This window comes from Nycticebus coucang, chromosome 3, assembly GCF_027406575.1.
Source record: "Nycticebus coucang isolate mNycCou1 chromosome 3, mNycCou1.pri, whole genome shotgun sequence".
In the NCBI taxonomy this organism is placed as follows: domain Eukaryota; kingdom Metazoa; phylum Chordata; class Mammalia; order Primates; family Lorisidae; genus Nycticebus; species Nycticebus coucang.
In genome coordinates, this window is record NC_069782.1 from 95,487,188 (window position 1) to 95,504,934 (window position 17,747).

The window sequence follows — 17,747 nt, forward strand, 5'->3', positions numbered from 1 at the left end:
CTAAACATTTTTGTCTTTTCATTTTCTTTTTTTTTTGTTTGTAGTGACAGAGTCTCACTGTACGCCCTCGGGTAGAGTGCCGTGGTGTCACACGGCTCACAGCAACCCCCAACTCTTGGGCTTACGCGATTCTCTTTCCTCAGCCTCCCGAGCAGCTGGGACTACAGGCGCCCGCCACAACGCCCGGCTATTTTTTTTGTTGTTGTTGCAGTTTGGCTGGGGCTGGGTTTGAACCCGCCACCCTCAGCATATGGGGCCGGTGCCATACTCACTGAGCCATAGGCGCTGCCCTGTCTTTTCATTTTCTTAATGGTGTCTTTTGCTCAAGTTATAAATTTTTTTTTTTTGAGATGGAGTTTCACTTTGTTGCCCTTGGTAGAGTGCTGTGATGTCACAGCTCACAGCAATCTCCAGTTCTTGGGCTTAGGCGATTCTCTTGCCTCAGCCTTCTGAGTAGCTGGGACTACAGGCACCCGTCACAACGCGCTGCTATTTTTTTGTTGCAGTTTGACTGGGCCTGGGTTCGAGCCCACCCCTCTCGGTATACAGGGCTGGCGCCCTACTCACTGAGACACAGGCGCCGCCCAAGTTTTAAATTTTGATTAAGTTCAATTTACCCATTTTTTTTCTTTTATGGATCATGCTTTTGGTGTCATATCTAAAAAAAGGTAGATATGAAAACCATTTTTCAAGGCCAGGCATAGTAGCTTACATCTGTAATCCTAGCATTGTGGGAGGCCGAGGAGGGCGGATCCCTTGAGCTCAGGAGTTCAAGACTAGCCTGAGCAAGAATGAGAACCCTTCTCTACTAAAAAATAGAAAAATTAACCGGATATCGTGGTGGGCACTTGTAATCCCAGCTACTTGGAAGATTGAGGCAGGAAGATCGCTGGAACCCTGGAGTTTGAGATTGCCCTGAGCTAGGCTGAGGCCATGGCACTCTGGGCTGGGCAACAGAGTAAGATCTTGTCCCAGAAAATTAAGCAAAACAAAAAAAAAACCACTTTTCATAGAATTATGAGATTTTCTTTATTCCTACGACTAATTTAGTGATTAGACTATTTATTGTGTGAGGTTTTTTTGTTTTTTTTTTATCAAAAAAGTTAAAATTTTATTTCTGTCCTGTTTTCAGTATCATACATGATCATCAAACTACTGCTAGAATGCTCACACATGTTACTGCAAATTCAGAACCCAGGTGAGACTTCTCCTGGGAATTTACTTTAGGTCAGGATCAGGCTGCCTGGTACCAGGCTGCACCCACAATTGGCAGGTTCAACAACACAGGAGCCTTTCCCCAGACCACTATTGTGTGAGTTTTGATGAAATGCAGAATGACTTGCCTGTGTGTGGTGGTCCCATTGTTCTAGCCTCCCTTGGGCAACTGTTACTAGGGAGGATATATATATGTGTGTGTGTGTGTGTATATATATATATTTATGTATATGTATTATAATATTTATCTAAAATATAGGCTTTGGGTTTTAACTCACTGGGTTTGAAGTTCAACTTCATCCCTTCCTAGTAATGTTACCTTGGAAAAGTGGCTTAATTTCTCAATGCCACAGTTTCCTTATCTGTAAAATGTGGATGAAAGTTGTACTTTCCTTGTAGAGTAAGTATACTGTACATGCATGGAGCTGAGTAAGGCTCAATACTAAGTGCATGGAGCTGAGTAAGTAAATAAATGGAGCTGAGTAAGGCTCAACAGTAAACGCATAGAGCTGAGTAAGGCTCAATAAATATTAGCAATTATTGTTAAAGGAACAATTCTCAACTGTAGTTTGGCATGGAGTTGTGCATCCTGAAATCATGTAGGGGCCTTTGCATGCCTTCTTTAAAGTGACAGGTTGTACCAAGGGTTAGAATAGCTGGGGTGATAAGCTCTGCACTTAGACTTCCTTCACACATTTAAAGCTGATTGTTTCTTAAAATCACTTTCATTAAATGAAGCAATTTGGGTTGATGTGTAGGATCACGAAACTTTTCATCAGATGTAAAAATAGCTGAAGCTACATTACCATTTAGAAAATGAATAATCTATTAACTATTGTGGCCAAAGCAGAAATTAAGTAGTAAGTCTTTGGCAAACCAAGAATAGGATGTAATATATTTGCATTTGATAAATGTATTTCTCTGCCTTTGGGACATTTTATTAGGTCAGGAATCTGATTATGGGATAAAAACTTGCAATTCAGAGGTAGAATTCCTGCTTCATTCCTATTGGAAGAGAAGAATTTCAAGTCTTTTTTCTTGTTTTAATTTGTAGAATGCGATTAATGAAATTCAAGACCTACTTACCTTTTAAAAGTAGGTCCTGATCTGATATTGTATAGTATCAAGAATATATAAAAAATTCTTTTTCTTTTCTTTTTTCTTTCTTTCTTTCTTTCTTTTTTTTTTTGAGGCAGAGTCTCACTTTCTTGCCATGGGATTGAGTGCTATGGCATCATAGCTCATAGTAACCTCAAACTCTTTGGCTAAAGCGATCCTCTTGCCTCAGCGTCTCAAGTACCTGTGACTATAGGCATTTACCAGAACGCCTGGCTAATTTTAGTAGAGATGGGTCTTGATTTTGCTCAAACTGGTCTTGAACTCCTGAGCTCAATTATTCCACCCTTCTCGGCCTCCCAGAGTGCTAGGATTATAGATGTGAACCACGGTGTATGTGGCCTAGAGTATATAAAGAATTCTTAACAACTCAATGAAGAAAAGACAATTTAAAAAATGGATAAAAGGTTTTAACAGACATTTCTCCAAAGAAGATGTACAAATGTCCAATAAGCCCACAAAAAGGTTTCAACATTATTGGCTGTTAAGGCAATGTAAATCAAAACCACAATGCTATACCACTTTGTACCTACAAGGATGGGCATGATTTTTTTAAAAGGGGAAAATTAAAGTGTCGATGAAGATGGAGAGACACTGGAACCTTCATACATTGCTGCTAGGAGTGTACCTTAGTTCAGCTACTGTGAAAAACAGTCTGACAGTTCCTCAAAAAGTTAAACCTAGAATTACCATTTGACCCAGTAGTTCTATTCCCAGCTATATACACAAAAGAATTGAAAACACGTATCAACAAAGAAACTTGTATGTGAATGTTTATAGCAGCATTATTCATATTAGCCAAAGGTGGAAACAACTCAAATGTTTGAGTTGAAAGAAGTGAAAGAAGCTAGTTGCAAAGGTATATATAATATATCCAGAATAGGCAAATCCAAATGAACAGAAAGCAAATTAGAGGTTACTGGAGGATGGGGTGTGTTTATTTATTTAATTGGTATGAAGTGTTTTTATGGGGTAATAAAAATGTTTGGCTAGTAAAGAGTGCTGGTAGTTCACAACATTGTAAATACAGTAAATACCTCTGAATTATACACTAAAAATGGTTAATTGTATGTTAAGTGAATTACACCTCAATTTTTTTATGACAGTCTCACTATGTCACCTTTAGTAGAATGCTCTTTTGTCATAGCTCACAGCAACCTTCAACTCTTGGGCTTAAGCGATTCTCTTGCCTCAACCTCCCAAGTAGCTGGGATTACAGGCACCTGCCACAACGCTCAGCTATTTTTTGGTCGCAGTTGTTATTGTTGTTTAGCAGGCCCAAGCTGGGTTTGAACCCGCCAGCCTCGGTGTATGTGGCTGGCGTTGTAATCACTATGCTACAGCCGCTGAGCCACACCTCAATTTTTTTAAAAAAGGGATTCATAAGGTATATTTTCAACCTTTTGTGCTTTGCAGAGGCAGAAAAGGATGACCATATTTGATGTGGCAACTTTTGTGTCAGGATATCTTTCCTAATTAATTTTTCATTCATTTTTTTGCTTTGAAGAATTTATTTTCTTTTTTTTTTTTTGTAGAGACAGAGTCTCACTGTACTGCCCTCGGTAGAGTGCTGTGACATCACACAGCTCACAGCAACCTCCAACTCCTGGGCTTATGCGATTCTCCTGCCTCAGCCTCCCAAGCAGCTGGGACTACAGGCTCCCGCCACAACGCCCGGCTATTTTTTTGTTGCAGTTTGGCCGGGGCTGAGCTTGAACCCACCACCCTCGGCATATGGGGCTGGCGCCCTGCTCACTGAGCCACAGGCGCCGCCCAAGAATTTATTTTCAATACAGAGTATTTTGCCTGAAAATACTAGAGTATTCACTGAGACATAAATAGCTCTATGTTTTTATAAAGAGTTTTTTTTCTTTATAAAAAGAGTAAAATTCTTTGGGAAAGCCCATAAGGGGCCCAGTGGCTCTGGAATTAACATAGCCAATAGGGAAGAAAAGGTATTCTAGGACCTACATTTAGATGGCTTTCTGTTTTTCCTGGCCCATGCCATCAGGCTATCATTTCCTTTTATTTAAAATATTTTTTTTATGAGATGAAATTTACATAGCAAAAATAATTATTTTAAAGTGAACGATTCAGAGGCATTTAGTACATTTACAGCTACTACCTCCTCATCAGTTCATAACATTTTCATTACTCCAAAAGGAAATCCTGTACCCATTAAGCAGTTGCTCCTCACTCACCCCTTTTCCTGGCCCCTGACAACCACCAATTTGTATTCTGTCTCTGTAGATACTAATTCTAGATATTTTATATGAATGGAGTTATCTTAGTCCATTTAGTGTTGCTCTAAAAGCATACATGAGGCTGGATAATTTACAAAGAAAAGAGATTTATTAAACTCGCCGTTCTGCATGGTATATAAGAAGCGTGGCCCAGCATCTGCTGCTGGGGAGGGCTGCAGGCTGCTTCCACTCAGGCTGGAAGATGAGGGGGAGCTGGCTGGTGCAGATAACGTGGCAAGAGAGTAAGCAAGAGAGCAAGGAAGGTGCTGGGCTCTCTTTTTAACAGTTAGCTTTCAGAAACTAACAGAGTGAGAGCTTACTCATTACCACAAGGACTGCACCAAGGTGTTCATGAGGGATCTGCTCCCATGACTCAGACCCCACCTGTTAGGCACCATTTCCAACATTGGTGATCAGATTTCAGCATGAAGTTTGGAGGGTCAAATATCCAAACAATAGCAGGAGTCATACAACATGTGACTTTTTATATCTACTTGTTTTATGTAGCATAATGTTTTAAAAGCAGTGTTTTTCAAACTTTTTTTATCTGGAGGCACATTTGAACCTATGGTTAAACTTCCATGGCACTTAAATTATGTTGATCAAAAAGAAAGAAAAAAGAAAAGAATATACTTACTGTGCTTTGAACTTCTTTCAAAAATAATTTGTGATCTTTAAAATTTTTCATGGCACACGTAAGATCTCATGGTATACAAGTTAAAAATCACCATTTTAAAGGTGTAGCATATTGTAGCATATATCACAATTTGCCTTGTTTTTATGGCTGAATAATATTCCATTATATGTATATACAACAATTTGTCCATTCATCTGTTTTTTGCTTTGTTTTTCTTGAGGCAGAGTCTCTCTCTGTGGCCTGGGTAGTGTTGTGGCATCATAGCTCACAGCAACCTCAAACTCAGGTGATCCCCTTGCCTCAGCCTCCCTAGTAGCAGGGACTACAGGTGCCCGCCACAACACCCAGTTAGTTTTTTTTCTCCAATTTTTAGTAGAGATGGGGGTCTCACTCTTGCTCAGGCTGGTTTCGAACTCCTGAGCTCAGGCAATCCACCCACCTCAGCCTCCTAGAGTGCTCGGATTAACAGGCAGGAGCCACAGTGCCTGGCCTATCTATTCATCTCTTGATGGATCTCTTTGGGTTATTTCCATCTTTTAGTGCTTCTGGGAACATGCACATGCAGTGTTTGTTTGAGTCCCCTTTTAAATTCTTTTGGGTGTATACCTAGGAGGAGAATTGCTGGATAATATGGTAATTCTAGGTTTAACTTTTTGAGGAACCACCAAACTCTTTACGGTGGCTGAATCATTTTATTCTCTTAGCAGCAATGTATAAGGGTTCCAATTTTTGTACGTTATCATCACCACTTACTATTTTCTGTTACTTTGCTTGTAGACAGCCTTGGGATATAAAATGGTACCTCACTGTGTTTTTTTTTTTGAGACAGTCTCAAGCTGTCACCCTGAGTAGAGTGCTGGGGCATCACAGCTCACAACAACCTCAAACACTTGGGCTTAAGTGATTCTCTTCCCTCAGCCTCCCAAGTAGCTGGGACTACAGGTGCCTGCTACAATGGCCAGCTATTTTTTGGCTGTAGTTGTCATTACTGTTTGGCAGGCCTGGGCTGGATTCGAACCCACCAGCTCTGGTGTATGTGGCTGGCGCCCTAGCCACTTGAGCTACAGGTGCCGAGCCCTCATTTTCTTTTTTTTTTAATATGGAACGCTTCATGAATTTGGGTGTCATTCTTGTGCAAGGGCCATGCTGATCTTCTCTGCATCATTCCAATTTTAGTATGTGCTGCTGAAGCAAGCACTTCATTGTGGTTTTGACTAGTATTTCCCTAAATGACTAATGATGGTGAGCATCTTTGTGTGCTTGTTAGCCACTTATATTTCTTCTTTGGAGAAATGTGTATTCAAGTCCTTTTTCCATTTTATTTAATTAATTAATTAGTTAATTTTTGGTTTTGAGACAGAGTCTCACTATGTTGCCCTCAGTTGAGTGCTGTGGCGTCAAGCTCACAGCAACCTCAAACTCTTTGGGCTTAAGCGATTTTCTTGTCTCAGCCTCCCAAGTAGCTGGGACTACAGTTGCCCGCCACAACGCCTGGCTGTTTTTTGGTTGCAGTTGTCATTGTTGTTTAGCAGACCTGGGCTGGGCTCAAACCCACCAGCCTCAGTGTATGTGGTAGGTGCCCTACTCACTGAGCTATGGGCACTGCCTCCATTTTATTTTTTTTAGACAGAATCCCATTGTGTCACCCTCCGTAGAGTGTCTTGGTTGTTATAGCTGACGGCGACCTCAAACTCTTGGGCTTGAGCGATTCTCTTGCCTCAGCCTCCCAAGTAGCTGGGATTACAGGCGTCTGTCACAACGCCTGAGTATTTTTTCTTTGTTGTTATAGTTGTCGTTGCTTTAGCTGGCCTAAGGATGGATTCGAACCTGCCAGCCTCCATGTATGTGGCCGGCGCTCTACCCACTGAACCACGGGCGCTGCCCTGGCTATTATTTTTGTTGTTGCTGTTGTCATTGTTGTTTAGCTGGCCCTGGCCGAGTTTGAACCTGTCAGTTCTGGTGTATGTGGCCAGTGCCCTAACCGCTCAGCTACGGGCGCTGGGCCCCCTTTCCCATTTTAAAGTGAAGTTTTCTGTCACTTTGTTATTGAGTTGTGCAATTTTTTTTTTTTGTTGTTGTTTTTTGAGACATAGTCTCAAGCTGTTGTCTTGGGTAGGGTGCTATGGTGTCACAGCTCATGGCAACCTCAAACTCTTGGGCTTAAGTGATTCTCCTGCCTCACCCTCCAAGAAGCTGGGACTACGGGTGTCCGCCACAACACCTGGCCATTTTTTGTTTGTTTTTTTGTTGCCATTGTTATTTAGCAGGCCCGAGCTGGGTTCGAACCCACCAGCCTTGGTGTATGTGGCTGGCACCCTACCCACTGAGCTACGGGCGCCGTCCTGAGTTGTGTAAATTCTTAATGTATTCTACATACTAGACCCTTATGAGATAAATTATTTGCAGATATTTCTGCTATTTTGTAGGTTGTCTTTTCACTTGCTTGACAGTATCCTTTGATATACAAAAGTTTTTAATTTTGTTGAGTCCAGTTTATCTATTTTTTCTTTTGTTATCCATGCTTTTGGTGTCATATCTGACAATCCATTGCCAAATTTAGGTTCATGAAGATTTCTGTTTTTATTCTGAAAGTTTTATGGGTTTAGCTGTTACATTTAGGTCACTGATCCATTTTGAGTTAATTTCTGTATATAATGTGAGGTAGGTGTCCATCTTCATTCTTTTGCATGTGGACATTCAGTTGTCCCATCATTATTTATTTATTTATTTATTTTTGTGGAGACAGAGTCTCACTTTATCACCCTTGATAGAGTGCCATGGTGTCACACAGCTCACAGCAACCTCCAACTCCTGGGCTTAGGTGATTCTCTTGCCTCAGCCTCCCGAGTAGCTTATCTACAGGCGCCAGCATCATTTGTTGTTACAGTTTTTGGCCAGGGCCGGGTTTGAACCCACCACCTCCGGTATATGGGGCCGGCGCCCTACTCCTTGAGCTACAGGTGCCGCCACCAGCATCATTTGTTAAAGAGACTATTCTTTCCTCATTGAACGGTCTTGCACCTTGTTGAAATTCAACTGGCCATAGATGTGTGAGTTTGTTTCTGGGGTCTCAATTCTGTTCTTTGCATTTACTTCAGTATAGGCTGAGTTTTTGGTTTTTCTCCCATTGATAATAGGATCATGGCGTTGATAGCAGCATTTTCCAGAATCCCAAAAAGCTTCATCTGACTATAGGGATGTTGGTGCTTTTGAGTGAGGAAGAGGTCCAGCAGACACGTGAGATGTTACAGCAGTGTAAAGAAGAATTCATTAAGTGAGTAGCCCTCAGGGATGGGAAGGGTGTTCCATCTGGGCTGACTTCTTTTCGGTATTACAGACTTGTTTTTGGACTAGGGAACTGGATGTCATGGGAACAAGTTTTTTTTTTTTTTTTTAAAAGAAACAATCTTTATCACCCTTGGTAGAGTGCCGTGGCGTCACACAGCTCACAGCAACCTCCAACTCCTGGGCTTAGGCAATTTTCTTGCCTCAGCCTCCCGAATATCTGGGACTATAGTCACCCACCACAACACACAGCTATTTTTTGTTGCAGTTTGGCCGGGGCCGGGTTCAAACCCGCCACCTTTGGTGTATGGGGCCGGCGCCCTACCTGCTGAGCCACAGGCACTGCCCTGTAACAAGTTTTGTTGAATCACCCATTTCTAACACTTAATACTAGACCATTGTCTGAAAAATTTGAAATGAATTTAAAGTGTATATTTATAAAATTTATGGAAAGATTTTTCCTTACGTTATACTAACACAGAAGGCAAAGTTTATTCTTAAACAGGATATCCCATTATTTTCTTCAATAGGAAACTTTCCTTATTATCGGTTACAGATATAGGCTATTGTGTTAGTTTTTTATGCTGCTATAACATATTATTATAAACTTAGTGGCTTAAAATAACACAAATTTATTATCTTAATAGTTCTATAGATCAGAGACAAATGCGAGTTTCATTGGGCTCAAATCAAGTATCAGCAGAGTAGCGATCCTTTCTTTAGAGGTTCTGAAAAAAAATCCATTTCCTTGCTTTTAAGGTCCATCCTCTAGAGGTGGCCCCCATTCCTTGGCTGTTGACCCCTTTCCTTTATCTTCAACTCCAACATTGCAACTCCCTGATCTTTCTGTTGTCACATCTCTCTCTGTGACTATAGCAAGGACAGGTCATCTACTTTAGGGCTCATGTAATTTGAGCCCACCCAAGCAATCCAGTTTTATCTCTCATGTCAAGTTTCTTTCTTTTTTGAGACAGAGCCTCAAGCTGTCGCCTTGGGTAGAGTGCCGTGGCATCACAGCTCACAGCAACCTCCAACTCCTGGGCTTAAGCGAGTCTCCTGTCTCTGCCTCCCAAGTAGCTGGGACTACACGTGCCTGTCACAACACCCACCTATTTTTTGGTTGCAGCCATCATTGTTGTTTGGCGGGCCCGGGCTGGATTCGAACCCGCCAGCTCAGGTGTATGTGGCTTATGCCTTAGCTGTTTGAGCCACAGGCGCCGAGCCATCATCTCAAGTTTCTTAACCTTACTCCGCATCTACAAAAGTCTCTTTGCCACATAAAATAGCATATTTACAGATTCCAGAGAGTAGAGTGTGCCCATCTTTGGGGAGGGGCGTTATTCTGCCTGCTACAGTAACCCAAATATTATAACCTGATTCTCTAGGAATGTCTTCATTGTATTTCAGAAACAACGATTTTATTTTTATTTTTTAAAAATACAGATAATTTTATTCTTTTAGAAGTGGAGTCTCTCTCTGTTGCCCAGATTTTAGTAGCTATTCCCATGTATGATTATCCTACTTAGCCTTGAACTCCTGGGCTCAAGTGACCTTGCCTCAGCCTCTTCAGCAGCTGGGATTACAGGTGTGCACCACCATGCCTGCCTTGAATCTTTTTTTTTTTTTTTTTTTGTAGAGACAGAGTCTCACTGTACCGCCCTCAGGTAGAGTGCCATGGCGTCACACGGCTCACAGCAACCTCTTAACTCTTGGGCTTACGCGATTCTCTTGCCTCAGCCTCCCGAGCAGCTGGGACTACAGGCGCCCGCCACAACGCCCGGCTATTTTTTGGTTGCAGTTTGGCCGGGGCTGGGTTTGAACCCGCCACCCTCGGCATATGGGGCTGGCGCCCTACTCACTGAGCCACAGGCGCCGCCCTACTATAAGATTTTAATTTACACATACATCTTACATAACAGCTTTACTGCAAAGAAGCCTCTCTTTCCCTCTCTTACTTTACTCTTCTTATTTAAGATTAATGAAGAAGAAGAATTTGAAAACTGACTACTCAGGGTGGTGCCTGTGGCTCAAGAGTAGGGTGCTGGCCCCATATACTGGGGTGGCGAGTTCAAGCCCAGTCCAAGCCAAAACTGTAAAAAAAAAAAAAAAGTATTTTTTTTTTATTCCATTAGTATATACATGTCCCATACTTACACATATTTTAACATGGTCGTGTAGAAATGGGTTACCTTGTTCATTGGGTAGAACAAGGTGTAAAAGATGTAAAATTTTTCTCTTGTTAGGTTATATATGAAACTGTGTAATATGGTGACTTATTTGTGGGTCAGTTATTCTTTTCCATTAGTTGTTTCAAAGACAACAGAGTCACAAGCTGATTGGGTTTGCAGAGTCTGCCTGTCCTTGGAGTCTCAGACAGCAAAGACTTCTTGTCTTCTTTGCTCAGTGATGGAGGTATCTGTTTTCTCTCAATCTTAACTACAGTTCAGAGTAATTTGGTGTTTGTATTAGATATTTGCCAATTTCCTTGTATAAAATAAAACTTCATGCTTTATCTTATAAATAAGGACAATTTTACCTCGTTTGAGGATCAGTTCTGATTCTTTAACTTATTCCTACTTCACTTTTTTTGCTACACTAAACTGAAAGCTGCTGCATTTTCTTGGCAGCCCTTGGGATAATCCTGTAAAGAAAACATTTAAAGGTAGAGAAAATATTTGTTTAGAGAAGTATTTGTTCTTTTTACCTTACGAAAAGCAGGTCGCAGGTTTTTGATCACTAAAGCTTTATCCTAAGCCATGTGAAGGTTTAGCTGAGTTCCTTCCTTTTATGTCTCTTGGTGCCTTTTGTGACTCATTGCCAAATTGGAGCCCTTTAAGCATGTCAGAGATGGTGTGCATAGGGAATAAAGAGCATCTTAATAGTCCCTAAGAATTTTTGACATGACAGGATGAAAACAGTAATTGTAGTTTTTCAAATTCAGCAAAGCTTTTGAAATAGGACAAAGTTACCCTGCCAAAAATCTGCAGTGCCTGCAAAAATGTGTTTGAAGATGCTCTTTTTAAAAAGCTGGAAAGATTTGAAACCAGCAAGTAATATAAAGCATGTCTCCCCAGCCCTCTTCTCCTACCTTCCCTCTGTCATGTGCCTTGTTTAAGGAATAAAAATGAAAAGTAAAAAGTGCAAAGTTAATTAACTTCAGAGAAGGAGGATGAGAATCAGAATAGGATGTCTGGACTGGTTTGAGGTATCTTGTTTTCTTAAACGGAAGAGACTTACTACTTAAAAAAAAAAAAAAAAGGCCAGGCATTGTAGCTTGCGCCTGTAATCCTAGCACTCTGAGGAGGCTGAGGCTGGAGGATTATTTGAGCTCAGGAGTTCAAGACCAGCCTGAGCAAGAGCAAGACCCCCGTCTCTGCTAAAAATAGAAAAAAATTGGCAGGTATCTGTAGACCCAGGCTGAGGCAGGAGGATCCCTTGAACTCAGAAGTTTGAGGTTGCTATGAGCTAAACTGACACCATGGCACTGGTGCCTGGGAAACAGAAGGAAACGCTGTTTAAAAAAAAAAAAAAAAAATGATACTTCTATTAAAGCCCTCATGAATAAACTGGTAAATTATACCACCTGAATTCTTTTCTTGCTCTTTGAAATTTATTTTTGATCTTTGATCTTAGCCTTTGCACTTGTATACTTAGAAAGAATGTCAATAAATAATGACATTTCTAACCTGAACCTTTCATGTTGTAAAATCTCTAATTAAAATGTGAAAAAGAAAACCCGTGAAAAATGAATAGGCCAGTATATAGTGAGCTGTGGTTTAAGCCGATGGCTTTTTAAATTGGAATATTAAAATGTGGCTATATGGGAATTTGATTAAAACTGCAGTGCTATGCAGCTATTTTAAAGAAATGAGTAGTTGAATATTTGTTGTAAATTTGGGGGGTAGATTTTTAATTTAAAGGATGCTATCTGACGAGAAACAGGATTTTCATTTTAATTTTTCAGCTAAAGGCTCATGTAGTTCTATAGATTTTGAATGAATTATTCAGTGTTTAGTAAATCCTGAAGCTCTGTGTCCCTTGTGACTCTTCTTTGTGAGATGTAGGACACAAACAGTGCACTGGCTCTGAGTACAGAGTCAGATGAATGTGCAGCTCTTCTTTAGCTCCAGCATCACGCTCCAGTCCCTAAGTGTTCCCAATAGGCCTGAGGTCAGACCAGAGGAGGAGTTTAAAAGACACAAGAAACTGGAGAGAAGGAAAGAGAGAAGATACCCAGGAACAACTGTTAATGCCTAATTATTGCCTTGGGTGTCATCAGTTGGAAGGTATGCTCATTGGTGTCCCAGGTGGAACAGTTTGGCCACCAAGACAAAGAGCATTTATCAGGCAAATGGCTGGCTGTCTATCCTGCCCTTTAATCTCCCTCTTAATAACCTTTAGGTATAGGTTGAAAGAATTTGTATCTACTACTCAAAGAGCAGGTTTCAGATCCCGTTTCATTACTTCATTTATTTTTTTGTTCTTAGTACTCCAGCTCATTCCAGGGATGTGAGGTAGTTTGGGGTGAGGATATATTTATAAAAGAAATGCTAAAGTCAGAGACATCAGAAGCCTTAGACATTCTATCTAAGGATAGAATAGGGAGAAAATTCTACCTGAAAGTCAAGGTGAGATGTTAATTGTGTTTGAGTCTTAAAATTTGGTGCTGTTTTCTGATCCTAGCGTAATTGAAGTAAATTCCAAAAGAAACACACCAAATTATTGTAGTTCTTACCTGATAAAAACCAGTATAATAATTTTTCAGAAGAGAAACCTTTTTGGTTCTCAATCAATAAAAAATTTGTCATTTAAATCTTAAAAAACCCAGAATGATGATTAGCAGGTGTCTTTCACAGGGATTCTGCAGAAGATAAAATCATTGGCCACATGGCTCTTTCTTGTATTGACCCCTAGAAATTGAGACTATAACATTAAGTATAACCCAGTAAAAACATTTTGGTGAGAAATTTATGATGCTTCTGTCATCTAACTATGCAGGATTTAAAGCTTTTAAAACATTGGGATATGCGTGGTTAGTATAAAACTTTTCCAAGTAAGTTTTCTTGATTGCAGTTTGATAGAGTTTGATGGTAGTCTTTCATTATTGAATTCTTTGGCTGGTATTTGGAAAGGAGATATATTGTATTATTGGTTGAAGCTACAGGCCTCAGATAACATTTCAAAGTTTGGCTTATGTTTTGAAATGTCTCACTTGTTATTAGAGGTGGCAGGGAGGCTTATGATCAGGGCTATAATCTGTCTTTCTTTTATTTACTTTTTGAGATAGGGCCTTAAACTCTGTTACCCAGGCAGGAGTGCAGTGGAGCAATCAGAGCTCACTGTAGCCTTGAACTCATGGGCTTAAGTGATTCTCCTGTCTCAGCCTCCCAAGTAGTTAGGACTACAAGTGTATGCCACCATGGCTGGCTGATTTTTATTTTTATTTATTTATTTTTTTAGAGACAGAGTCTCACTTTGTCACCCTCAGCAGAGTGCCATGGTGTCACAGCTCACAGCAACCTCCAGCTCTTGGGCTTAGGAGACTCTTACCTCAGCCTCCCAAGTAGCTGGGACTACAGGCACCTGCCACACTGCCTGGCTATATTTTTGTTGTAATTTGGCCAGGGTTAGGTTCGAACCCGCCAACCTTGGTATATGGGGCCGGTGCCCTGGTCATTAAGCCATAGGACCCATCCTCTCTTTCTAATTTTTGTTTTTATTTATTTATTTTGGGGTGGCTTAAACTCAGTGGTAAAAATAGAATTATCTTTTGATGTATCCAAAAATCCTCTTGTCTTTGAGCTAGTACCGCATTTTTATAATATTTAGTGACAGTAGAGGCATGTGACTATGGACTGTTTTCACAATTATCCAGAACAGTCTCCCCCTTATATAGTAGAACATCTATTTAATGTTTACCAGTGCTTTATTGAACATTTATTTTGCATCATATCAGGTATTGAGGATACTGGAGTGTATAAGACGGAGAGAGTGCCTAGCCTCATGGGCCTACACAGCTGATTTTTTTATTTTTTATTTTTTTTTGAGACAGAGTCTCACCATGTCACCCTCAGTAAAGTGCTGTGGTTTCACAGTGAACAGCAACCTCAAACTCTTGTGCTCAAGGGGTTCTCTTGCCTCAGCCTCCTGAGTAGCTGGGACTACAGGCACCTCCCACAACACCCAGCTATTTTTAGAGACAGGGTCTTGCTCTGGCTCAGGCTGGTCTCCAACTCGTGAGCTCAGGCAATCCACTAGGCCCAGTCGAAGACCTGATTTTTAGCTGGGTTTCAGCCTGGCACAATAAGGCTTCAGTACAGATCTGTTTAAGGGGTCTGGGAAGAAAACAGGATGGTAGGATTTAATTAACGTAAAAACAATAAAGGTTAATTTTAGGAAAACTAAAAGATACAGATAAATAAAGATAAAATATCACTTATAATCTTACCATATAAAGATAATTACCATTAACACTTCGGAGTATGTACTCCCACACTTTTTTTATGTGCATATATGTATGTTTTTTCTTTGAGATGTAATTTGCTTATAGTAAAATGCAGAGATTATAGGCGTAGTTGATGATCTTTTTTTGTTTTTTGGGTTTTTTTTTTTTTTTTTGGCCGGACTGGGTTTGAACCCAACACCTTTGGTATATGGGGCTGGCACCCTACTCCTTGAGCCATAAGCACCAACCGATGATTTTTGAAAAATGTATACACTCATGGCCTCACCCAGATCAAGATATGGGATATTGCTTCATCCCATGTAGTTCCCTCATGCCCTTTTCCAGAAAATTAACTTCTCCTAGAAGCAACCACTGTTCTGATTTTTATTGCTATAGATTAGGCTTGCTTATTTTTTACTGTCTTATTAATGGAATCATTCATTATATACATGTTTGCGTTTGGCTCCTTTTGTATATTTTTAAAGTTTTTAACTTGTTAATGGATGTACATTTACATGGTTCAGAATTTTAAAGGTACAAAGGATATGCAAAGAAGAGTTTCCTTACCCTTGCTCTTCATCAACCACCTGTTCTCTTCTCCAGAGGCAACCATTGTTACCATTTTCTTTTTCTCCTTCCAGGGATTTTATATTTGTACACTAAATTTATTGCTCATAATTTTGCAATTTATCAATCAGCACTATGTTATGGGACTCTTAGTCTGTTGCCAATCTTTTGCTACTCCAAACAATGCCTCATTTAAAACTGTGCAGAAATTATTCTTATTATGACTATATGACTATATTTGACTATATTCTTTTTAATTTCAGGTTAATATGAAGATACAAACAATTAGGTTACAGGAGAGTATATTCTGTGTCATATCAGAAGGCATAGTGTCCTGTCCAGTTATTTGTGTTTTTGTGTGATGTTAAACTTGACCAAGGGTTCAGGGGTGGTCACCGTGTTCCTTTGTTTATAGAGCTTGCCTTAGAGAGGTCTCTGTATTTGCCCCACCTTTTTGCTTGTTTTAGCAGTCATTAGTGATCATTTTGGAGATTCATTGTTTTATCAGGGGTTGCAATAATTTTGTTGTTTCTTCTGCATTTATTGGTTGAAATTCTTTTGTAAAGAACTTCTCTATATCAATTATGGTTGGTTACCATAACCCAATCATGGATGGGTTCCTAGAAATAGACCTGTTAGGGCAAAGCATTTCTATCCTCAAAGGTTTCTTATAAATATTGCCAAGTTGGGCTGCAGTTTTTGGCTCAGTGGGTAGGGTGCTGGCCCCATATACTGAGGGTGGCAGGTTCGAACCTGGCCCCAGCCAAACTGCAACAAAAAATAGCTGGCATTGTGGCAGACGCCTGTGGTCCCATCTACTTGGGAGGCTGAGGCAAGAGAATTGCCCAAGCCCAGGAGATGGAGGTTGCTGTTAGGTGTGACGCCACAGCACTCTACCAAAGGTGATAAAGTGAGACTCTGTGTCTAAAAAAAAAAGAAAGAAAAATATTGCCAAGTTGCTTTTAAAGATGTGACATCAGTATGTACCTATATTGTTATATACCCCATTTCCCCCAAAATAAGACATCCTTCAAAAATAAGACCTACTTACAGGAAAGATAAGACATCCCCTGAAAATAAGACCTAGCGCATCTTTGGGAGCACACCTTAAAATAAGACGCTGTCTTATTTTCCGGGAAACAGGGTAGTATGCATTGTGTGTTATACAGTATATAAGTATGCTATTGCTGTTCATAACTTTTAGAAATAATGAAGAAAGATAGGCCAACACAGTGAATGGCTTTATGAATCACAACTGTCATCCCTTGGCTGTCTCTATTAGAGACAGATATTGGGATAAGTATGATATGACATTGGAAATACTTTCCAGTGTTTTCTAATTTTTTTGCATTGAACATTTGCTAATTTTGAAATTAGAAGAACAGTTAGATAATGTTAAAAAAATACAATTACTTTGTGTAATATTTGACTATGTATATTAGCTATGTTTCAAAATAAAATAGCCCTCTTAGCTTAAACAATTATAAAACTCTTAGTGTTTTTTCCTTTGCAGTGACATTTCTGGAGGCAGGCCCCTTGAAGTAGAGATGGCAGGGATAGAGTACATGAATGATGACCCTGGCATGGTGGACGTTCTTTACGCCAAAGTTCACATGAAAGATGGCTCCAACAGGTATATTTCTGGAATACGTCTTTGTTTCAATTAAGAGGTGCCTAAAAGAATTCCTGGAAATTCAATTCATTTTGATTCATTTTCTTTGGGATCTTATTACTGTAAAGAGTGTGTTGATTCCCCCGCCCCAATTCTTTCTTCATTAAAAAAAAAAAAAAGTAAGCTAATATCTTGAAAGAGGAATTTGGTGGAAGAAAAAAATATCAGACTTTAAATCTGATAACTATTAAGTTACTTGGATAATGTATTGATAACAATGATCTAGTTTTTGTGGAACTCGGCCCTTCCTCTGTATTTTCCAGAATAAAAGGCACAAAGGCTGTTATTTTAGGTTAGGAATTTCAAATGTGATATAATGCAGGTTCAGTAAATGCCAGGGCAAAATGAAGATGAAAACTTTACTAGCTTCATAGGATTATTAAGATTAATCTTTATAAAATGCTTAAAGTAGTATTTGCTTATAGTAACATTATAAAAACATTAGCAAATCTTTACTTTTTTTTTCTGAGACAGAGTCTCACTCTGTTACCTGGGTCAGAGAGCCATGATCCCAGCCTAGCTCACAGCAACCTCAAACTCCTGGGCTTCAGCAATTCTACCTCAGCT

At 39.9% G+C, this 17,747-nt stretch overlaps 1 protein-coding gene and 2 non-coding genes across 7 annotated transcripts in view; 1 reads left to right on the forward strand and 2 right to left on the reverse strand.

Annotated features, from left to right (window-relative positions):
* The window catches only part of ASCC1 (activating signal cointegrator 1 complex subunit 1), a 126,441-nt gene that overhangs the window by 49,737 nt on the left and 58,957 nt on the right, over positions 1–17,747 (forward strand). For 4 of the 5 annotated variants that reach the window (XM_053586227.1, XM_053586223.1, XM_053586224.1 and 1 more), the window contains exons 6-7: positions 8,349–8,485; positions 17,022–17,141. In XM_053586227.1, coding sequence (XP_053442202.1) covers positions 8,349–8,485; positions 17,022–17,141 — 257 coding nt within the window. The remainder of the gene's footprint in view (positions 1–8,348; positions 8,486–17,021; positions 17,142–17,747) is intronic. The other variant, XM_053586226.1, reaches the window with a different exon arrangement.
* On the reverse strand, positions 1,121–1,306 carry LOC128582889 (small Cajal body-specific RNA 16). Its single transcript, XR_008379310.1, has one exon. It is a non-coding gene; the product is annotated as a small Cajal body-specific RNA 16 (non-coding RNA).
* Positions 6,305–6,407, reverse strand: LOC128582759 (U6 spliceosomal RNA). The gene has a single exon (XR_008379204.1). It is a non-coding gene; the product is annotated as a U6 spliceosomal RNA (small nuclear RNA).